Source organism: Clupea harengus, chromosome 2, assembly GCF_900700415.2.
Source record: "Clupea harengus chromosome 2, Ch_v2.0.2, whole genome shotgun sequence".
NCBI lineage: Eukaryota > Metazoa > Chordata > Actinopteri > Clupeiformes > Clupeidae > Clupea > Clupea harengus.
The window spans coordinates 15,795,647-15,814,990 of NC_045153.1; the positions used below are offsets into that span (position 1 = coordinate 15,795,647).

The 19,344-nt window shown below is 42.4% G+C and overlaps 1 protein-coding gene across 1 annotated transcript in view; it reads left to right on the forward strand.

The window, feature by feature from the left end:
* Positions 1–18,490, forward strand: part of LOC105901000 (aryl hydrocarbon receptor-like) — a 22,709-nt gene extending 4,219 nt beyond the window's left edge. Inside the window, exons 2-11 of the mRNA XM_012828395.2 lie at positions 724–905; positions 10,380–10,480; positions 11,160–11,249; positions 14,015–14,135; positions 14,355–14,494; positions 14,806–15,008; positions 15,181–15,290; positions 15,476–15,617; positions 15,717–17,481; positions 17,863–18,490. Coding sequence (XP_012683849.2) covers positions 724–905; positions 10,380–10,480; positions 11,160–11,249; positions 14,015–14,135; positions 14,355–14,494; positions 14,806–15,008; positions 15,181–15,290; positions 15,476–15,617; positions 15,717–17,481; positions 17,863–17,970 — 2,962 coding nt within the window. The 3' untranslated portion in view covers positions 17,971–18,490. The remainder of the gene's footprint in view (positions 1–723; positions 906–10,379; positions 10,481–11,159; positions 11,250–14,014; positions 14,136–14,354; positions 14,495–14,805; positions 15,009–15,180; positions 15,291–15,475; positions 15,618–15,716; positions 17,482–17,862) is intronic.
* The last annotated feature ends 854 nt before the right edge of the window (positions 18,491–19,344 follow it).

Genomic DNA, 19,344 nt, shown 5'->3' on the forward strand with positions numbered 1-19,344 from the left:
AGAGAGAGGAACAAGGAGGCTGATCTTTGTTCTAGTTTTCTGTGCATTATCAGTCGTAGCTCCCGCGCTGCTCTGTTGTCAAGGCAAGCCTGGCTGGAGCTTCAGGCGCTAGCTGAGCTCTGTCAGGCTCGACTGCTCTCCGCTCATCATCATCGCCTACTACCCCTTCTGGGGCTTAGGCCGCAAACAAGAGTTCTCCAAGCATCTCGGTCCTGAGCTAACATCTCAAGCTGTCCCCAAGTGTAGCCCATTTTCTTGGCGTCTGCCTCCCAGTCTCTACGCCAGGTGTTTCGCTCTCCGCTCATGAAGGCGGGTAATTCACAAGTAGGTGTGTTTCTTCTCACAGCCCCAGTGTCTCATTCACATTTACAAGTCCTGGCATCTGAGTATGTTGGCCCGCTCCAAACGTGGGCTGCTTCTGGCAAAGAATGTGTCTGGTTTATTGCCATGTGCGCGTTGGAAAGTCCGGCAGTCAAGTTTTTGTTTTTCTTTGTTAAAAAGTGAAACTTAGCCATGGTTAATTCCTCATTACCTTGAATACGGAAAATACAGTCCAATACCAATAATAGATTGTACCAATAATACATAATCCATCTGTTCTCTTAAATAACATGCAGGAATGAATCAGATAGTGGATGAAATAATCATGTGGTGGTTACTTATGGTATAGCTAGTATGGTATAGCTACTTATGGTCACTATCAATATTTTTCCTTTCTATTAGCAAACCTCGTCCTGAAAATGTTAAGACCAACCCCTCGAAGCGCCACAGGGATCGGCTGAATAGAGAGCTGGATAAGCTGACCAGTCTGCTGCCCTTCTCAGAGGATGTGTGCTCTCGCTTGGACAAGCTCTCAGTGCTGCGCCTCAGCGTGGCCTACATCAAGGTCAAGAACTCCTTCAATGGTAAGTGTGTTTTCAACAAATGAAAAACAAGAATCGGACAGAAATTCAATACAACATATTACTGGAATTCATGGAAGAATAGAGTAGACGACACACACAGGAATAGAAGAGATGAAATAGAAACAAAATAATGAACTGGAGATATTAACTTTAGCAATGGCAAAGTTGAAACAACAGTACTGACTAATGTGCTAAGCTGTCTGTTAGCAACAGGACACAGGGTGTTTCTCAGGTTTGTCACTCCATGACAGGGCAGAAAGACCAATGGCGGAGAGTTATAGAACCGGTATGGAGGTAAGCTTAAAGCATACCGGCGAAAAAGTAAGTGCAGGAATTTCAAGCACGTTGGGAATCCAATTCAACTGAAACGCCACATCCTAAATTTTCAGATAGGTGGCTCCACCTTCCTCTTAGTCAACTGAAAAGCCACACTGAGAGTTTGTCCGAGGACTTATATTCATATAATTTGGATAACAATGCTTTATTTGAGATGAACCCAGTTGAACACTTAAAATGGGCGACCTGTGAAACTATAACACAACTTAGTCACATTCAGAGGAAGTTGACTAAGATGAGTCATGACAACATGGAGTCTGCAGTATAATTCTACTGAGTCCCGTCATGACTCATCTTATGACTTGCAACGCAAGACACGTCTTGGAGCCATTTAATTGTTGACTGGAGATCAAAGCTCATGGCATGAATCACATTAAGACGTCTGCATACTTCCAGCAGAGTCTGCTGCACAAACGAAGAGCCATTAGTTGAGCAGACTTCCTTTGGAGCCTCAGTGTCTTCCAGAGTGGGACTGCTATAGGCTAGCTAAGACTTCTTTTGTTTTCATAACCTGGCCAACCGTTTAGTCACCCTCCTAAGGTGTTCTCCACATTACAAGCCTTCACAAACAAGTGGGATTCGAAATGATGAGGGTCATTTTCATTTTCAGGCATCACAAGGTTGTCTAACAGGGAGGTAAACTTCATACTTTTTGGAAGCAGTCTTTATCATGTTGCCAGAATGCTTGTAGCAGATTTTTAGACAGAGTGTAGATTGCTTCACTTTAGTAGACTGTTTGTTATATGTACACTTTAGTGTTTGTTATATGTACACTTTAGTAGTTTGCATAGAACTAAAAAGTAATAATATCAGCCAGTCAATCATGAGCGAAACTATTACCCTGGGTGTATTTGTTTACCTCTGTATTTACTGAATGGCTACTATGTGCTCTTTGTAATTGACATTCCTACGTCAACATGGCCTAAGGCATACCATACATAACGTCTCTTTCCCACGTTGCTTGCTCTTTTTTATACTCACAAGGTGGCAGACCTTTTCATACTCATAAGGTGACAGCCTTGTTGTAAGCATGAAAAGTTTTTTTTAAAACCAGTCCTGTGGTTGCTGGAAATCTGTTGCCATAGACTGTTGATTGCTTTACTGATGTTGCACTGAAGTTTGAGGTCATCACACATATATATATATATATGTGTGTGTGTGTATGTGTTTGTGCATATTATATGTATTAGATAATGCTTGTCTGCAGCGTGCTCTCGTCCTGAGATCAGGCAGAGCTCGTCCTGTTCTCCTTTTACAATGTAAATAGTGTGGGGGTTGACATGGAGGTCAAGTGCACTGGGTTAAGGGAGTGAGGTCCCGACTCTCAATCTCGACTCCAGGATTCCACAGGCAAAGAGCAGCATTGCTGGATTGTTGGAGATTTGTGAAGCTTGTTTATTGTAAACTTTCTATGAACCCTCACTGAACAATTAGAAATGCTATTTTGGCTGTCTTTCTTTGATACTTATGTGCCAAGGTGCCAAGCAGACTGGGGGTAAAAGTCTAAATTCAAACAGATACTGTATCTCAAATGCATTTAACCACCATATGCAAAGGTGAGCATCTTTCCTCTTCACCCTGCACACCTCATACTTCCAATACAACTCAGAGTCCTGTCATATGCAGGAATGTCCAGATGACTTTGTGGAGTGTTTAAGGAGATTGAGTACCGGGCTCCAGTGAACCGCTTTGTGGCATGGTGTGGGAACAACCACCTCCTCTTAAATGTGACCAAGGCAAAGGAGGTGGTTGTGGATTTTAGGAGGACCAGGACTAAACTGAACTGGGAGAACAGGTGGCAGGGGGGGGGGGGGGGGTATCTGAGTGTTCTCCCTGGACAATAGACTGGACTGGAAAATAAACACTGATGCGATCTACAGGAAGGGATAGAGCAGACTCTACTTTTAGAGTCATTCGATGTGTGCAGCAAGAGTGCTTTGTGTTGTTGCAAGTGTGATTTACTTTGCAGCCTTTGGGGCAGCAGCATCTGAGCCAGTGGCTCTAAGAAACTGAACAAGCTGATAAAGAAGGTTGGCTCTGGAGCCCCTGGAGTTGGTTTATCATCAAGTCTTTCACTGTAACAACAACGTTGAGCCGTGAATTGAATGTTTACGTAGTGCTCATGATGGTCCCGTGAGGGTCTCCCCACGTGGCAATGCCACCTCGACGGTTTGTCTGCTCTCTTGTACATGCGTGGCCGTGTTTTAAAGAAAGGGTTACTGCACCTCCCACATGATGATTTGTATGCGTGCCTCCATCCCAGGGCAGGCACATGGAGGCATCAAAAGGCTCCAATCTGGTAGGTCTGTGACAACACCGAAGCTTAGGGAGGTGATACCATCGGAAAGGCTTGAGCTCTCGAGGCAGAACTGGCCTATCCCAGTCAAAACAAACACTTGATGGGCTCATGTGGGGACAGGTTCAAGTATCAGATATAGACCCCATAAACAGTTCCAGAGAATAGAGGCCATGGGGGGGATGGGGGAAACTGAACAAAGGATTTGTTAGGGAGGTAGCTGATGTGACGAGTTGTTTGGCTGGCTGTTTGCTTTTTAACGTGAATGAGCAGTGTTTGCCACATGTCTGAAATACACTTGTGGTGGTAGTCAGTGAGGTGAATTTCATATAATATATTTCACAGATCCAACCGTCCTTCGTCTACCTACATGGGAAGAGTAAGACAAAGTAAAAATGCTCTTTAGTGTGTACAAAGATGGCACTGTTTGGAACTGTGCTGCTTGGTCACCTCGTCTGCACAGGCTTCTACCACACTGGGACCTGTTGCTGCTGCCTCTCCCTACTTGTGCCACTGGCTGACTGGGATTTAAAGCAAGGTTGAGAAGCTTGAGCACAAGCTTGAATTTAGTTTGGTCTCTGCATTTCATCTCACTGTTGACTGCAATTGTAATTTCACATCAAATTAACTGATACATGTAATTGGTGAGGCTTATTTATTTATTTATTCATTGCCATTTCATGCTAAATGCTAAAGCTGGCTTGTTGCTAGTTGAGGTTAACTCTGCCTGTGAAGGACATGGACAGTAGTATTTCTTTTGTGTGAGAGGGGCAGACAAGTGGGCATCAGGCACCTACAAACAGTACTGGCAAATGGGGCAAAGCACTGGATTAGAAATGATATGGGTAGACAATTTTCAATTCCAGATTCCATGGTGTTGTATTCTGAGTGTGAACACATTGATTGTTTTATTGAGTGAACAATTCCCTTTGAAGATGCAACTGAGGAAGCATTTGAAAGAAAGAAGCTAAGGTATGCTGAATTGGTAGCGGAAACGAAGAACCAGGGGTTGCCAAGCACACACCAAACCAGTGGAGATAGGTGTGGAGAGGCTTTGTAGCTAAATCAACCACAACACTTCTGTTGGATTTTGGTTTTCGAGGATGGTCACTCAAAGGAGCTATTAAAGGAGTTGTCTGAGGCTGCTGAAAAAGCTGGCCAGTGGTTGTGGCTGAGGCGCTCGCAGACTTCTTGGGGTCATTAATGAATAAAAATGACATATGTGAAATCTTGTCAAGGTGTATCTTGAGATGTATCTCTTGTTGTGTCTGGTAGTGGCCTGTGTTCTAACCCATCATGAGTATGGAGGGGGTTGGTTCAGGGACGCCAGACACCACAGTTGAGTTTACTGGTGGTGTCTTGGGTCTAATTCAATGAAACACTGATGAAGGAAGGAGCCTGCTTGAAAATACCAGTGAAATGCTCACAAAGGCACCTTTGTTGTTGTTGTTGTAACCTGCTGCTCAGGTTCTATGGTCTATGGTCGTGTTTTGTACTTGTGGGCTACAGACAGCGCATGTTGTACTACGAAGGAGGATCCCAGATGCAACACACACTGTGCATTGTTGTTGTATCTATGGTTGGGCAGTTGTTATATTGGTTAGGTTAGGTTGCTGGGCTATGCCGCCCAGTTAAAAGCTTTGTGTGAGAAACACTGATGATGGTCATATTGGTCAAACTTAGAATTCATCGTCAGTTACTGGCATATACTGACACATACTGTTCTATTGAGATAGATTATTTGAGTAAATGTTTACCCTTTAAAAAAAGGGTTGCTTGACAAGCCCTGAAAATCTTGTTTCTTGGTCAGCAAACAATGCTGGATCTGTGCAGATATTTTAAGGCTGAGTCACTGTGTTGTTCAAAGCTTATATATATTATAATACTTATATTTAAAATATATCACTGTGTGTTTGGTTTCAATCTTAGGTCTTCATATGTCATTGAAGAATAATTTGTTTAAGATAATGTGTACGAGGATAGAAACCCACTGAATGGGAAACTTAGTTAACTAAATACTGTTTACTCCCACTCTGTCCTCACTACAAACTAATCTGATTTGGAGAGTTTATATTTAGACAGATGTGGGGCACGTCCAAATGTTTTTTTCCCCCACTCTCTGACTCACTGCGCTGTGTTCAGTGCTGGCACCGTAAACACTGATTAGTTGCGGGAAACTTGATAAGAATCGGTATGAAATTTTCAAACAATCACAAATCTAAAACATTTCACCACATCGCTACGGGCACCAACAGCATTAGAACAGAACCATGGCCAGGGTCACATTGCACACCTTTACCAGACTGTTTAGACTGTTTGTTTTTGAATAGTGCTGTCATTCGTTTCAGCTTCGCGTGAATGAACATGTGAAAGATTGCACAATGATCCTAATGTAAACCATTTGAAGAATGACTTGTTTACTTGCACCCATGTATTTCTGTGCACAGAACAAGAATGAAGGATGTGTTATACTAGCAATAGAGTTCATCCCTATTAAGTGAAAAGCTATTTGTTCTGTTTATTGAGACAGAAAAGAAAATACGTGTTCAAAGTGTTAAAGTAAAACAACACATCCACTTGTGTAGCATTGGACTGTTTGTTTGTGTGGCAGAACATGAGGATGGAGAAGTCATTGCCCAGTCCAAATATACCTCATGGGGATTATCTGACAGTGTGGTTTCCTGGCCTTTTGTTTGATGCTCTCCAAACCTTGAACTTAATGACATGGACGTGAAACGTCTTTAACTAACGTAAGGCTGCCAGGTCTCATTTTTGGGGACTTCCTCTTCTCAGACTTGAGTGAATCACTGTAAACACGACTCAGCGTTTGCCTCACATTTCTGAAAGTGGTGATGGCAGGCTTGGACTAGTCATTTGCCAGGATATGTTACTGAGAGGAGTGGCTCTAATGCATGGAATTGGGTTTTGTCACAGTTATACAAATTGATGGGGGACCAATTGAATTGACCAATTGATCAGGGACCATAGTAATGAGGCATTTTTTGCTTAAGTCCCCTGTTTGTCATAAGCAAATGATTAGCTTACTTGGAGTCAGTGTTCTCCTTTGAATATCAAAATATTATGCAAATAGGGGGTCTACACAATGATCATACAGTGCACAGGGATTATAGACTGTGACAAAAAGCAGTTTTGTCTTCCTCATTGTAAGATTGGATCTTTACAATTGCACTCAAACTGGTGTATGGTGAAGATAGTGGCTAAGAGTGATTTGTTTTTTATTCTTGAACTAAGAAAAAAAGTAAACAACAACACATCTTTGGAATTTGGCTGACTTTGTATAGAGTATTACTGAATGAAGAACTGAGGCCACTGGCATATACCACTCAAAAACAAAGACTTCTATTCTCATTCCCAATGTGGCAGTCAGAGAGCACTTGTCATTGATTTTGACTGAACTCCCTGACCTTCACCGAACCAATCAGGGCCCTCCCAGGCTCTCATTCTCACTTCATGAATGGTGTCACTTGGGGCCTCTGTGCCCTGTGATTAGAGTGTGTATGCCTAGCATATCACTTTCAGATGACTTCATGTCTACACCCCACTAGCATATAGCATTAACACTAATAACACTAGCACTTTTATCAGTAAAAATCTTCACAGACATACTTACAATGTGTGCAATGGGAGTGTATGATATGGAGTATTGCATATTATATTTCTGGGACATTTGAAAGGAGAAAGCAAAAAATATGCTAGAGCCCCCTCTTCAGCCAGTTGTGTGTGTGTGTGTGTGTGTGTGTGTGTGTGTGTGTGTGTGTGTGAGTTTGTGTGTGTGTGTGTGTGTGTGGCCACAGCGTGGACCGTTTGGCTCTGATGAGTGTTGATTGTGTTAAAGTTTGGTCTGATGCCAGTGAGCAGGTTTTCTCATTGCAAGACTGATCGCACACACACACACACACACACACACACACACACACACACACACACACACACACACACACACACACACACACACACACACACACACACACACACACACACACACACACACACACACACACACACACACACACACACACACACACACACATTCCTCCCTCCTCCTGCATGGGCCCCTGGGGCTTCTGTAAGCAACGCTGACAAGAATGCTTCCTTATCTGCACAGCTGCCACAGGAAAATCCCAGGATGTGGCCTCTCCCTGGTCCGGCCGTCCACTCTAGTCACGCGATACAGGCTGTTGCCCCTTAGCCTCTCCAAGCCTGATAGTCTGCAGAAAAGATATACAAGAGAAATGTGCGCACATATATACACACACACAGACAAGCTTGTGTATAAAAGTCCACAAATATTTGTTTGCATGCAGTCGTGCACAGTTGTCCATAAGTCATCTTTGTAATATACACACATAGACACACATTCATACACAAAGCCACAGACACACATATATATATACACACACACACACACACACATGCACACAGACATATGCATTGTAAATCATGAGTTATTTTTTTCACCTCCGTGTGAATAAGTGGGTCTCAGATGAATCATAACATTTACATTAGTAAGATTCTCCACCCCCAAAACTCAGATGCATGCACACACACACACACACACACACACACACACACCCCACACACACACACACACACACACAAGCACACACAAGCACACACACATACACAGCACTGTATCATGTTGAAACCTGGAAAACTTCACGTCTTTTTTTTTCTCCCCTCCCAATGATCGCGTGAGTAAGCGGGCCCCCTCGCCGTATTGTTTTTTTCTCCCCTCACCCCAGTGGTGAATTGTGCATTGTGTTTTCTCTTTCCGCAGTAACTACTCTTTATTGCGCTGCATTGCCTTGACGTAGATGTCTTGGTCTGCAGTTTTTTGTTCTTTCCCCCCTAACCGATCCATATTTAACGAGCCTGGCAAGGCTTTTGAAGAAATTAGAAACGAAGTTGTGATAAATGGTGTTGTAATCTCCTGCCATAGAAATGTTGCAAGTAACCACTGCTACTACTTCTGAAAATAACTGAGGTTTCAAACCTGAGTCTTTGTCAGTGATCACTTTTACAAATGCAACTTTAGTAAAGTGTGACTTTCCAGTTTCCAAATTGTATTCTATTTGTCTAATTTGCACTTTTTAAATGGTTTTAACCTATCTAGCTCCTTCTTCTAAATAACTTGACGGAGGCTATATAAACAAAGATAGCGTTATAAGGGAAACCATTACAGTTGCGGTGGAACATTCTCTCTCCATCCGATCAGTAATGTTCACGAGTTCATTAAACTTAAACACGTCGTTCATCAGTGCCGCTCAACTCAACACCCCTGCCCAGAGAGTAAAGCAGCTCCACAAGTTAGTACTCGCCCTGCAGCTGATGTGTGGCGGCTTTGAACTGGGAGAAACAGAGGCTTTGTTTGCCGAAAAAAAGGCACTGTTTATAAATGCTGAGCCATCAGCTATTGTGGGTTGGTGAATCGCACTGCTCGGAAAAGATGGAGGGGTGAATGACAGAAGCGATTGATGAAGCTGTTACTAGATTAAGTCCCACTCTAAGGGAAGCGATTCAATCAACAGAAGAAATAAAAAAATGCAGTTACCTAAAACAGCTCAATTGAGGAGAGGACGTCCAAAACAAAAGACAAAGTGTTTACAGGCTTATGATAATAATGCAATTCTGAAAGCAAATATCTAAAGTCAGTTCTGATCATTCGGAAAAATGTAAAAAAAAAAAAATGCATAGAAACCTTCATTAAAGAATGAATGCATTGAGGAATTGTATATTTTCACTGTTACATCATTACGGTAGGTCTGGAATGTTTTTATTTCACACCGCAAAAAAATGACATTTACTTTAAACGGAGAGCAGAAAGGCTAACACCGATATTGTCAAATTTCACAACCCTATCAGACTGGGTCGTGGCACAGCGAGCTGTACGTTTATCGGCTGAAATGTAATACGGGACTCCACAATAACAAACACACCTCACACTTACTGCCTGCCAGTCACCGCCCATGGAGCACCATACGCGACAGAGTCTCCCCAGTGCTCTCGTATGAAAACACGGCCCTCAGATAATGCTCTGCCAAATGGAGACCTTATCATAATTGTGTGGTAGGAAATATGGCCTCTATCTGCTTTTTGCCTCCAGACCTCCCATTGGTTGTGATTGCGTTGTGGTTTTAATGTTTCGTATACAAAATCAAAATATCACACGAAACATAAGCACACGCATGGAGAGCCACACAAATGCACACACACACACACACACACCTACAAATGCACACACACCAGATGATGACACACACAATGATGTGAAAGAGTTTTGCTCTAACAGACAGAGATAATACTACTTGTTGGCTATGTGTGTATTTCAAGAGTCTTATTGTTGCTGGTTTCCCTGTTCTGAAATCTCAGTTTTCCATTTACTCCTTTTTTTTCAAAATGGCATGAGTTTTAGCGAAAAGCACAGAGGTCATGTAACGAGGGCCTGCTCTTACCTGTTTCCTGCCGTGTATCCTCTTCCCCCCTTAGGCTTCAGAGGCCTGGGATTACAAAACAAATATTTTCTAAACCCAACCACTGAACAGACATTTTTAAGCCGTCGACTCTCACCAGAAAGTATACCCCGGTTGAGAGTGAAAGTAACAAATTCTGGAAAGAGGCATCATAACCTCAAGCTTTTCAGACCTTTTTTCTCCTTTTGTTAAGTCTATTTTTGTGTGTTGAGCTGGCTGGCACTCTGACAGTGCTCTGGGCTAGAGTAGATCCGTATGACCATCTCGGAGGGGTAGCCGTTCATATTGCTTTCAGCTTTGCGTGCTGATGTGAACTTTGTTTCTCCTCTCCCACTTTTCTCTCCGCCACAGCGACCGTGAAGAATAACAGTCCAGCGTTTCCCGCTGGGAATGGCCTCTGCACGAATGGAGTGGATGCAGTGAACCTCTCGGAGGGAGACCTCCTGCTCCAGGTAAAGAGTCTTCATGTCTCCAACACAAACAGCTTGGAGGGGAAGTAGGAAATTAAGAAATAAAGGTGGAAGGAGACAAGCAGATTAAATACACCGAGACACAGACAGATCTGTGGAGAGATGGATGTCCATACTGGTCCGGTGTCATATTTAGATATGCAGGCATATGTATAATTCATTATAATAATTAATACATTCATGGTGTTATTTAGGGGAATTAATTAGAGGCTAAGTTGTCTAGCTAAAGATTTGTGAAATAATTCTCTCAACCTCACTGCTAGAGATCAAGACTTCAATTGAATTCTTTATCTCAAGTCATGTAACACTTAAGCCAATACTGACATGTTAGGCGTCCACTCATATCTTGAAGGGTTTGTTAATCACTTACCTGACCTGATCCTTTGGCCCGTGGGGAACAGGTTCATCCACCGGTTACACAGATTCCAGAGATGTTAACTCAGTGTTAGCGTCTTGTGGTGTACGTGTCTGTGTTCTACGTGGGTTCTACATGGGTTCTATATGGGTTCATATGCAAGGACATTATTGCTTACATTCAGAATGAGTGAAATGCCCTACAGTAGTCCCAGTTGACCCAAATATTTATACATACATACATACATACATATATATATTCTTACATGTGTTAAATGACACTCTGTTCGTGCTGTTTTCTTGGCAGGCACTAAATGGCTTTGTGCTGGTTGTGACATCAGAGGGGTATGTTTTCTATGTCTCCCCCACCGTTCAGGACTACCTGGGATTCCATCAGGTGAGTGGTATTGGGACTGACAAGTGAATGTGATGAAAACCAGAAATGATGCCTACCCATTAATTTTACGGAACAAAGCAATTCATTGATTGAATATTGATTATGTGTTATATATGAAACTGAGTTAGGCAAAGGTATAATGATTTGTTACTTGAAGTGCCTCTTTTATAAAAAAGATAAGTAAATGAGAAAAGACTTTGAATGCCCAAAATAGTCAATTGTTATCAACTGTACTAAGTATAAATCAATCAACTATCAGCTTAAATCTTTCCTCTGGATAGCACAGGACTCCTTATCTATTGAGCCACAGAAAACACTACAATGTGGCAGTGGGCCCATAGAACTGTTGACAGTGTGTCCATTGTTGTAGGGATGAAGTCTTGTTATTTCAAAACTCGAACCGCAATTTGCAAATCTGCACACACACAATATGCAAAGCACCTTACATCTTCTGCAAAATCAAACACTGCATTCAAAACTTAGTGATCTTTTTTCAAAATCAAATTTCTGTGTGAAATGGAAAACACTAATATTCATATGACTATATATATGACTAAATTGATATGAATATCACAAACTACACACTAGTATGATACATCTAAAACTCCTGTCTTTGTTAGGCTAAAGCCTTTTGCAGTTACCGTGGTACAGTGAACACGGTAGCAATAGACTGAATATATAAATACACAAACAGAGCACTTTCGCAAATGTCAGTATTTTTTCAGTTTTCCAGATCACTGGACCACAGTGTAACACATAATGTATGCAGTGCACCCTTTTGCATTTCTCATGCTAGAATGTACAAAATACAAAATAGTTTGCAAAAAAATTATTTCATTATAGCAAATCGAAATATATTTAGTCAACACATAAATGTCAGGCTAGTTAGGGATCAGAGGGTTATAACAGAAATAAATACATTTTACAGTACAGTGCATTACCATGTTCAGTAAGGAAACACATCATACATGATATTTTATAGTATGTACGACGTAAGACAAAATTGAGCATTTATACATGCTACCACTTCCAGCCTCCTATTTGGGTTCTGTCCCAGAAACTCATCAATATCACAGCCAATGTCTTCTTTGGAAATAACATGTCTTGCATTTGAACGGCGCTGCCTTAAAAAGGCACAAACGTGTTCAATCTCGTGTTTATTGTCTCCTAGAAAATGAACAGTGTGTGTAATGTTTAACAAAAACAAATTAGTGAAAGGCTGGGAATTAGCCTACAGTTTTGCAGGTTTGGTGTCAGCCTCTGCTGTTTGAGTGACAGTTTTTTTTTTTCGATGAGTGTGGCAGGATCCCCATTGTAATGTGTCCGTGTGAAATATATGAGCTGTCGAGACACATGTGCAGTTGTTTTTAAAGCTCTCTGTAGCTCTTTATGTATCAGTTTTACTCTGGAAACTGTACAGCTCCACAATCAATCATGCAAAAACTGTGCTGCTCTTTGATCTTTCCCTGGAGTGGAGTCCTCTTCTAGTGACTCACACGATGCAAGGTCTCTAAAAATAGTTGTGCACCAAAACATAATAAACAGCATTTCAAAAGAAATATTTCTGTTGACCAACAGCATATTTTGACTTTCCTCTGCTCCAAATTAGAGACCAGTTATTTTACCAGTCCCTGAGGGTGAAAGCAGAGAAGCACTACCGCTGTCATTTACAGTGCTCTTCTATTCGTCGATTAAAGTCGAGATGTTTATAAACACATAATCAGATAGGCAAAATTATGTTTCATACACTAAAAGTAATGTAATGGAATAATGTGTTATTTTATCCTTTGCTGTCTCCAACATGCTGGGGTATTGCTTTTAATCTGCTGGGTAATTTGTGATAGTTGATTTTTCTCCAGTCAAACTGGACGGACTTGATTGGACAAGGTTACGTTTAGAGCTCCGGTATGGATAATACCCATTAATACAGTATGTGGTGGCATTGCAAGGGGTCTAAAATGAAGGCTTCTCCATGGCACTCGACAGTATCTTTGTTCAGTGTGGTAGAAGCAATGAAAGGATTATCTCTGAGTTTGCCAATGCAGTCCAACCTAGTGTCATTCACTCCTTGGGCTGTTAGTCTTGGGGCTTTTCCAAAAGTTGGAGTGATATTGATTTAGTGACTCCGATGTTGTACAGGTTAGCACTTCACAGTTTGCTCTGTTTCTCTACATTTTGAACTTCCATCTACAGATGTATTGACATCCCGGAATTTAAGGGACATTTGTGGCTTCACTTATCTGCTCTGTATGTCTTTATGTGGGAGGTTATTGGTTACGGCCCATTCAACAGTAATCATATACTGCTGTTCAGCGAGCAGGTTTTCATTTTAGTGTAAGGGTTTGTAGACACATCCGTGATGACCAGTTGTGAAAGAGCAGTCATACTTGAGCTTCAAAAAACCAAAGATTCTGACACCAGGCACCTCTTAAATACCAAGGCTCTGAATGTCAAACAAACAATACCGACTGTGAAAAGACACCATGCACAGCTGTATTCAATGAGGGCTTTCTGAAGAGCAGATGAGGGCTTGAAGAGAATAGCCTCCCTGACATTTTAGGATTACCACAGCTCCATTACTTGGCACAATTGCCAACACATTTCTGTTGCATAACACCATCCCTCCAGCTCAAATGCCAAAAAATATTAATCATTGTATATACAATAAATTGCCTAATGCAACGTTTATTTCTAAAGATGCTGTCACGGGTGTTGGGTGTGTAATAACTTGCCTGGTTTCTTTTGTCTCTTTTTTTTTCATGCAGTCTGATGTGCTTCATCAGAGCGTGTTTGAGCTCATCCACACAGAAGACAGGGCTATGTTCCGTCGCCAACTTCACTTTGCCCTCAATCCACAGCCTTTCAGCCAGGACCAAGGAGGAGACGGTTAGTAAACTGACAGTCAAAGGGCTAAGCTGCTGTTGAGGATGAGGCACATAGTGCCCAGGGTGGATTTCCTCGAGATGAGAGGGATTCATCTGATAGCCCTCGCTGACAGTAGTGTACGAGAGAGAGAGAGAGAGAGAGAGAGAGAGAGAGAGAGAGAGAGAGAGAGATTACCTGGTGCTTTGCATGGATTTACTTTGCCTTGCTCTTGCCCTCCAGACATGCAAAACAGCAGCGACATCACCCGGAACATCATGACCTATGACCCCCAGCACATCCCGCCCGAGAACTCATCCTTCCTAGAGAGATCGTTTGTGTGTCGCATGCGATGTCTCCTGGATAACTCATCCGGCTTCTTGGTAGGGTCCAAAGCCTCATGCTTCACACATGCTTAACACTAGTGACTGAGAAGAGTTGCTTAAAAGACACTAATTAGTCTCACTTTATATTTAGTGTCCTTCTAATGCTCCATACTAAGGACGTGTATAGTGTTACATGCTACTAACCCTAACAAGTCCATTTATGACTAAATGCAGAAAAGGTAGATTGTATTCACTTAAAAATTAGGTATTAAGGACATTGTACCTACATATACTTGATATGAAGTGTGACCAACTAATCATTTATAGTGTCCTGATTTTATTTTTCTTCTGCCCGTCTTTGTCTTTAGGCTTTAAATTTCCAGGGGAGGCTGAAGTACCTCCACGGACCGGGTCTAGAGTCTGGAAACGGAACCAGTAGCCAGCCCCAGCTGTCCCTGTTTGCTGTGGCCAAACCTGTGCAGCCCCCAACCATCCTGGAGATTCGCACCAAGACGCTCATCTTTCAGACTAAACACAAGCTGGACTTCACCCCAATGGCGATAGACCCCAGGTAGCCAACAGCAGGTCACGCTGAACCCAGTACTCACTGAGAAAGGCCTTAGCGTGAAGCGTGTCCTCTTAATGAGTCAAGAATGCATTCCTGCATCAAGCATGCCAACCGTATTAGGAGCAATTTGTGTATTTTATTTATTTTTTACTCTGTTTCTCTGCTTTTTTTACAGGGGGAAGGTTGTTCTTGGTTATACGGAGTTGGAGCTGTTCACGAAAGGGTCTGGGTATCAGTTCATCCATGCCGCTGATATGATGCACTGTGCCGACAATCATGTCAGAAGTATGTTCTATGTCTTGACATCTGTGTGTATATTAACAGTCATTGCCATTTCATAAATGATGCATATATCTTGGCATTATTTTGAAGCACTGGAAATGCAAACTTCAGAATCGGTGAATAGAATTATATTAGTATTACATTCCTCCCTGACTGTGATCTATGGCTGTGTTTCTTTTTCCTCCCAGTGATGAAGACAGGAGAAAGTGGCCTTACAGTTTTCAGACTGCTAACCAAAGAGGAAACCTGGGTGTGGGTGCAAGCCAATGCCAAGCTCATATACAAAGACGGGCGCCCTGACTTCATCATTTCCCGTCAGAGAGTCCTACTGTAAGTATGAAGCCTATACCCAGTAATTACACTCATATCTGTGGCATATATCTACAGCATTTCATAGCTAATGCAAACTCCGCTCTCTTGTCTGTCCAGAAACGAGGAAGGTGAAGAGCATGTGCGCCAGCGCAAGTTGCAGGTTCCCTTCAACTTCGCCTCAGGGGAGGCTGTCCTCTATGACAACAGCCCATCCATCGATGTCACAGAGATCTGTGGCGATGGCAAGGCAGCCAAGATCAGGAAGGTCTTTGAAGATAACGAGGTGAATCCAGACTCCCTCCTGGGGTCTTTCTACAAGCAAAGCCGTACCGCCTACATGCAGCCAGACAGTATGTCTCAATTCTCATTGGAGAAGGTCTTCATGGAAACCAGGGCCCTGGTCAACTTGCCCAGTAACTTTTGGCAAAGGGAGGCACCTGAGGCAGATAATGCCACGTTGGCAACCGTGTTGGAAGCCTTTGGGCGGATGGCTGATGACAGCGACCTGGGTGGTGCTTTGCAGCGGATGGACACGGGCAATTCCACGCAGAATGACTGGGAGAATGCCCTACTGAGGCTAGGAAAGACCAAAGATGACATTGGCAGTTCCAGGAGCCTTGATGACATTCTCACCAACGACATCCTGTCTTACTTGGAAGAGACCCTATTGAAGGAAAGCTCCAACTGCCATCTCACTCAGCCTCAGAACTGTGCAGGACCAGACAACGGTATACAGATATCAAAGTTCCCCATGGGCCAGAGCGTGAACTGTGGTAGCAGCTGTGTTAATGGTGCAGAGACAAACCTAAGATCGGTTCAGCAAGCATATGGAGCAGTAGACAGAGATATCAAAGACATGCAGATTGACTTGCCTGGAAATTATTCCATTCCCCACCTTCAGGATCTACAGTTAGATGATATATTCCCCCAATCTGGTGAGCTCCCAGAGCTTAGGGATTCAATCGGCTTACAACTAAATGGAACAGCCACTTTCAGCCCATGGGAGAAACCATCCCAGGTGGGAATAAGTAACGGAGTAGGTCTACATTCCCCAGCATCCACCTGCAATTTTGCCAAGCCTAATGGGTGGAGTTTGAGCTCCCAGAATCATCGCACTTCATCCAACTGCAATTTTCCCCCAACACCGGGTCAACCACATGTTGGAATTCCCATTTCAAGTACAGAACACAGTTGTGATCAGTCTCGTCACATCTCACTCGACAGCAAAAGGAATGTTACAATAGATCAAAGGAATCCTTCTGGAAAGCTCTCGACCCCTGGGACTAACTTTACCACCCAGCAGGTGAATAACAGAAACACTTATGGATCAAATACCCATCAGAATGGCTGTATTCCAAGTCATGTCAGTGTGCCATTTCAGAACCCAATCTGCCTGTGGCCACAGAACGCTCCACACAATGTCAGACTGAATGGACTCTCAGCAGAGTGTCAAAGCCAAGTGCCTGTCCAAGCTGAACGGTGGGTTCCAAACTCTCAGAACTGCCAGACCCAAAACCATTTAAATTTGGTCAATGAGAAGTACCACTCCGAGCCACCGGGCGGACTGAGCAGCGGTGAGCACTCGTCTCCCAGCAGCTGCATGTTTGAGACACGCCCTCCACCTAGCGCAGGCCTGAGTCAGCCACTTCACGCAGGGCAGGCAGCCGCCATGTCATCACCCTGGAAGGCAGTGAATCAGAACCAGAGCCCGCCACAGGGATCCTGCTACTTTCAGTGGCTCCCCAGTAAGCCAGTCATCGGCACAGCATCCATACCCCAGGAAAATGCCTGTATTAGTCCCCCAGCCTGCCAAGACACACCGGGGCTATTGGCCTCTGATATGATCCTTCAGCAGTACCGTAACAGCAGTGGACAGACACAGGTAGCCTGCAGCTTGACCTTGTAATATATAGATTATTTTGATCTATGAAATAAACCTTTAGTGGTGGTTAGAGCCTCTCTCTGTATTCTATGTCTGTTTACTCTGTTCAGTGGATAGTGGAGTTGTGTAGGTTAAAGCTAGGTTTGACTGTGCATTATAAAGATGTTTTGATATTAGCTCAACTAGGAAACCGGTGGGTCAACAAATACATTCTAAATACATTTTTAAATATATGCATTACATAACATGACAAATATATGCGTTAACAACTAATTTGACAAAGTCATGCACGCTTCCTGCATTATTGGCTATTATGTGTTTCATTGTGGCTTTAGTATATGGCTGTTTCATCTTTATGATGTACTATGTCTTTTGTTTCAGATCCAGTGCCATCCGACTGAAGACAATGAGTCCCCTCCCTTACCTCCCCTTGTCAATGGGACTGTCTACTTTTCCGAGACCGACCCAACGCACTGCTACAACTTCTAAAGATGCCCTGGTTCGTCCCCTAAAAACATTGGAAGAGGGTGAAATGAAATTTGGACATTTGCGTGCATTCCACCGAACACATTGGGCAAATCAACGCTAATCTATTACTGCAATGAAGAGAAAGAAAGGGGCAATTGTGGATAGTCTTTAAAATCACAACAGATAATTATTTATTTTCTACCGTCTTACTTGTGGAGATTCCCCCCCACACTGATTGTTCAGTGTTTTTTGTATCTTTGAATGAAATTGAAAATACACATATATTTTGTAAAACAAAGTAATGAAGAACTGAAAGTTTTGTGTTAGATTATGTTGCATTCAGGTAAATGCAGATAAAGTTATTCCTTGCCGAGCCTCTACTGAGGCACACAGAATTGTGAAACAAGCCATGTTTTACTCTGCACTTGAGCAGTCAGCATACAGTATAGTATGTACACGTGCCTCAGAAATCTTTCTTGTGTGTGTGTGTGTGTGTGTGTGTGTGTGTGTGTGTGTGTGTGTGTGAATGTATGTGTGTGTGTGTGTGCGGATGTGTGTGTGTGTGTGTGTGTGTGTGTGTGTGTGTGTGTGAGAATGTGAGTGTTTATCTGGTAACCTACATAAAGAAATGTACAAGTGGCAGCCATAGTGCATTAGTTAAAAATTGTGTATAGCACAAAGCATGTTCAGGGCTTTGATACATTTTGCCAAAGAATATGTTGAACCTTTATAAAAAAAATGTCCCATCCTAATGTGATATATACATATATTCTACTTTAAACATATACAATATATTGTATATATACTTTATTAAAAACTACATATTGTATTGCATTTTACCGGTTTAACACTAGGTATTTCATGTAAAATCTTTTCATGTGCCTTTGTTTTACATGCTGCTGAGCCATACTCTATATGTGGCTTTACTTTGTGGTTTATTCATGATTTGCGTAATAAAATCTTGGATATTTGGATGGCATTCATCTCAGGTCATTTATATTACCTCACCATTTACCGACAAACAATGTAAGGAGGCAAAGCATACAGAAAGAGTGTACTGGTGAGGTGTGTACTTGGAGTATTGAGTTCTGTCCTCTTGTTTACAGCTATTACATACATTACGTTGCCAGGTCCTTTTCCCTATGTCATTTTTCTAAGCTTTTCTAAACACTGGTGGAACATTCAGCAACTGAATTGTTTTGAATTGCATGCGTTGCCTTTGTAAACTCTACTTCACCACATCATCTGAGAAAAAAAGATATCAGGTGACATATGGAATCTTTGTAAGGATGTGAAAATGCTTTCTTATTCCTAGGTTGTAAACTTAGAGAAAGAGAGAGAAAGAAAACCTAAAAGAGGTAGGTCTTAGGGACTGTTAAACAAGCTTCTTGCTCT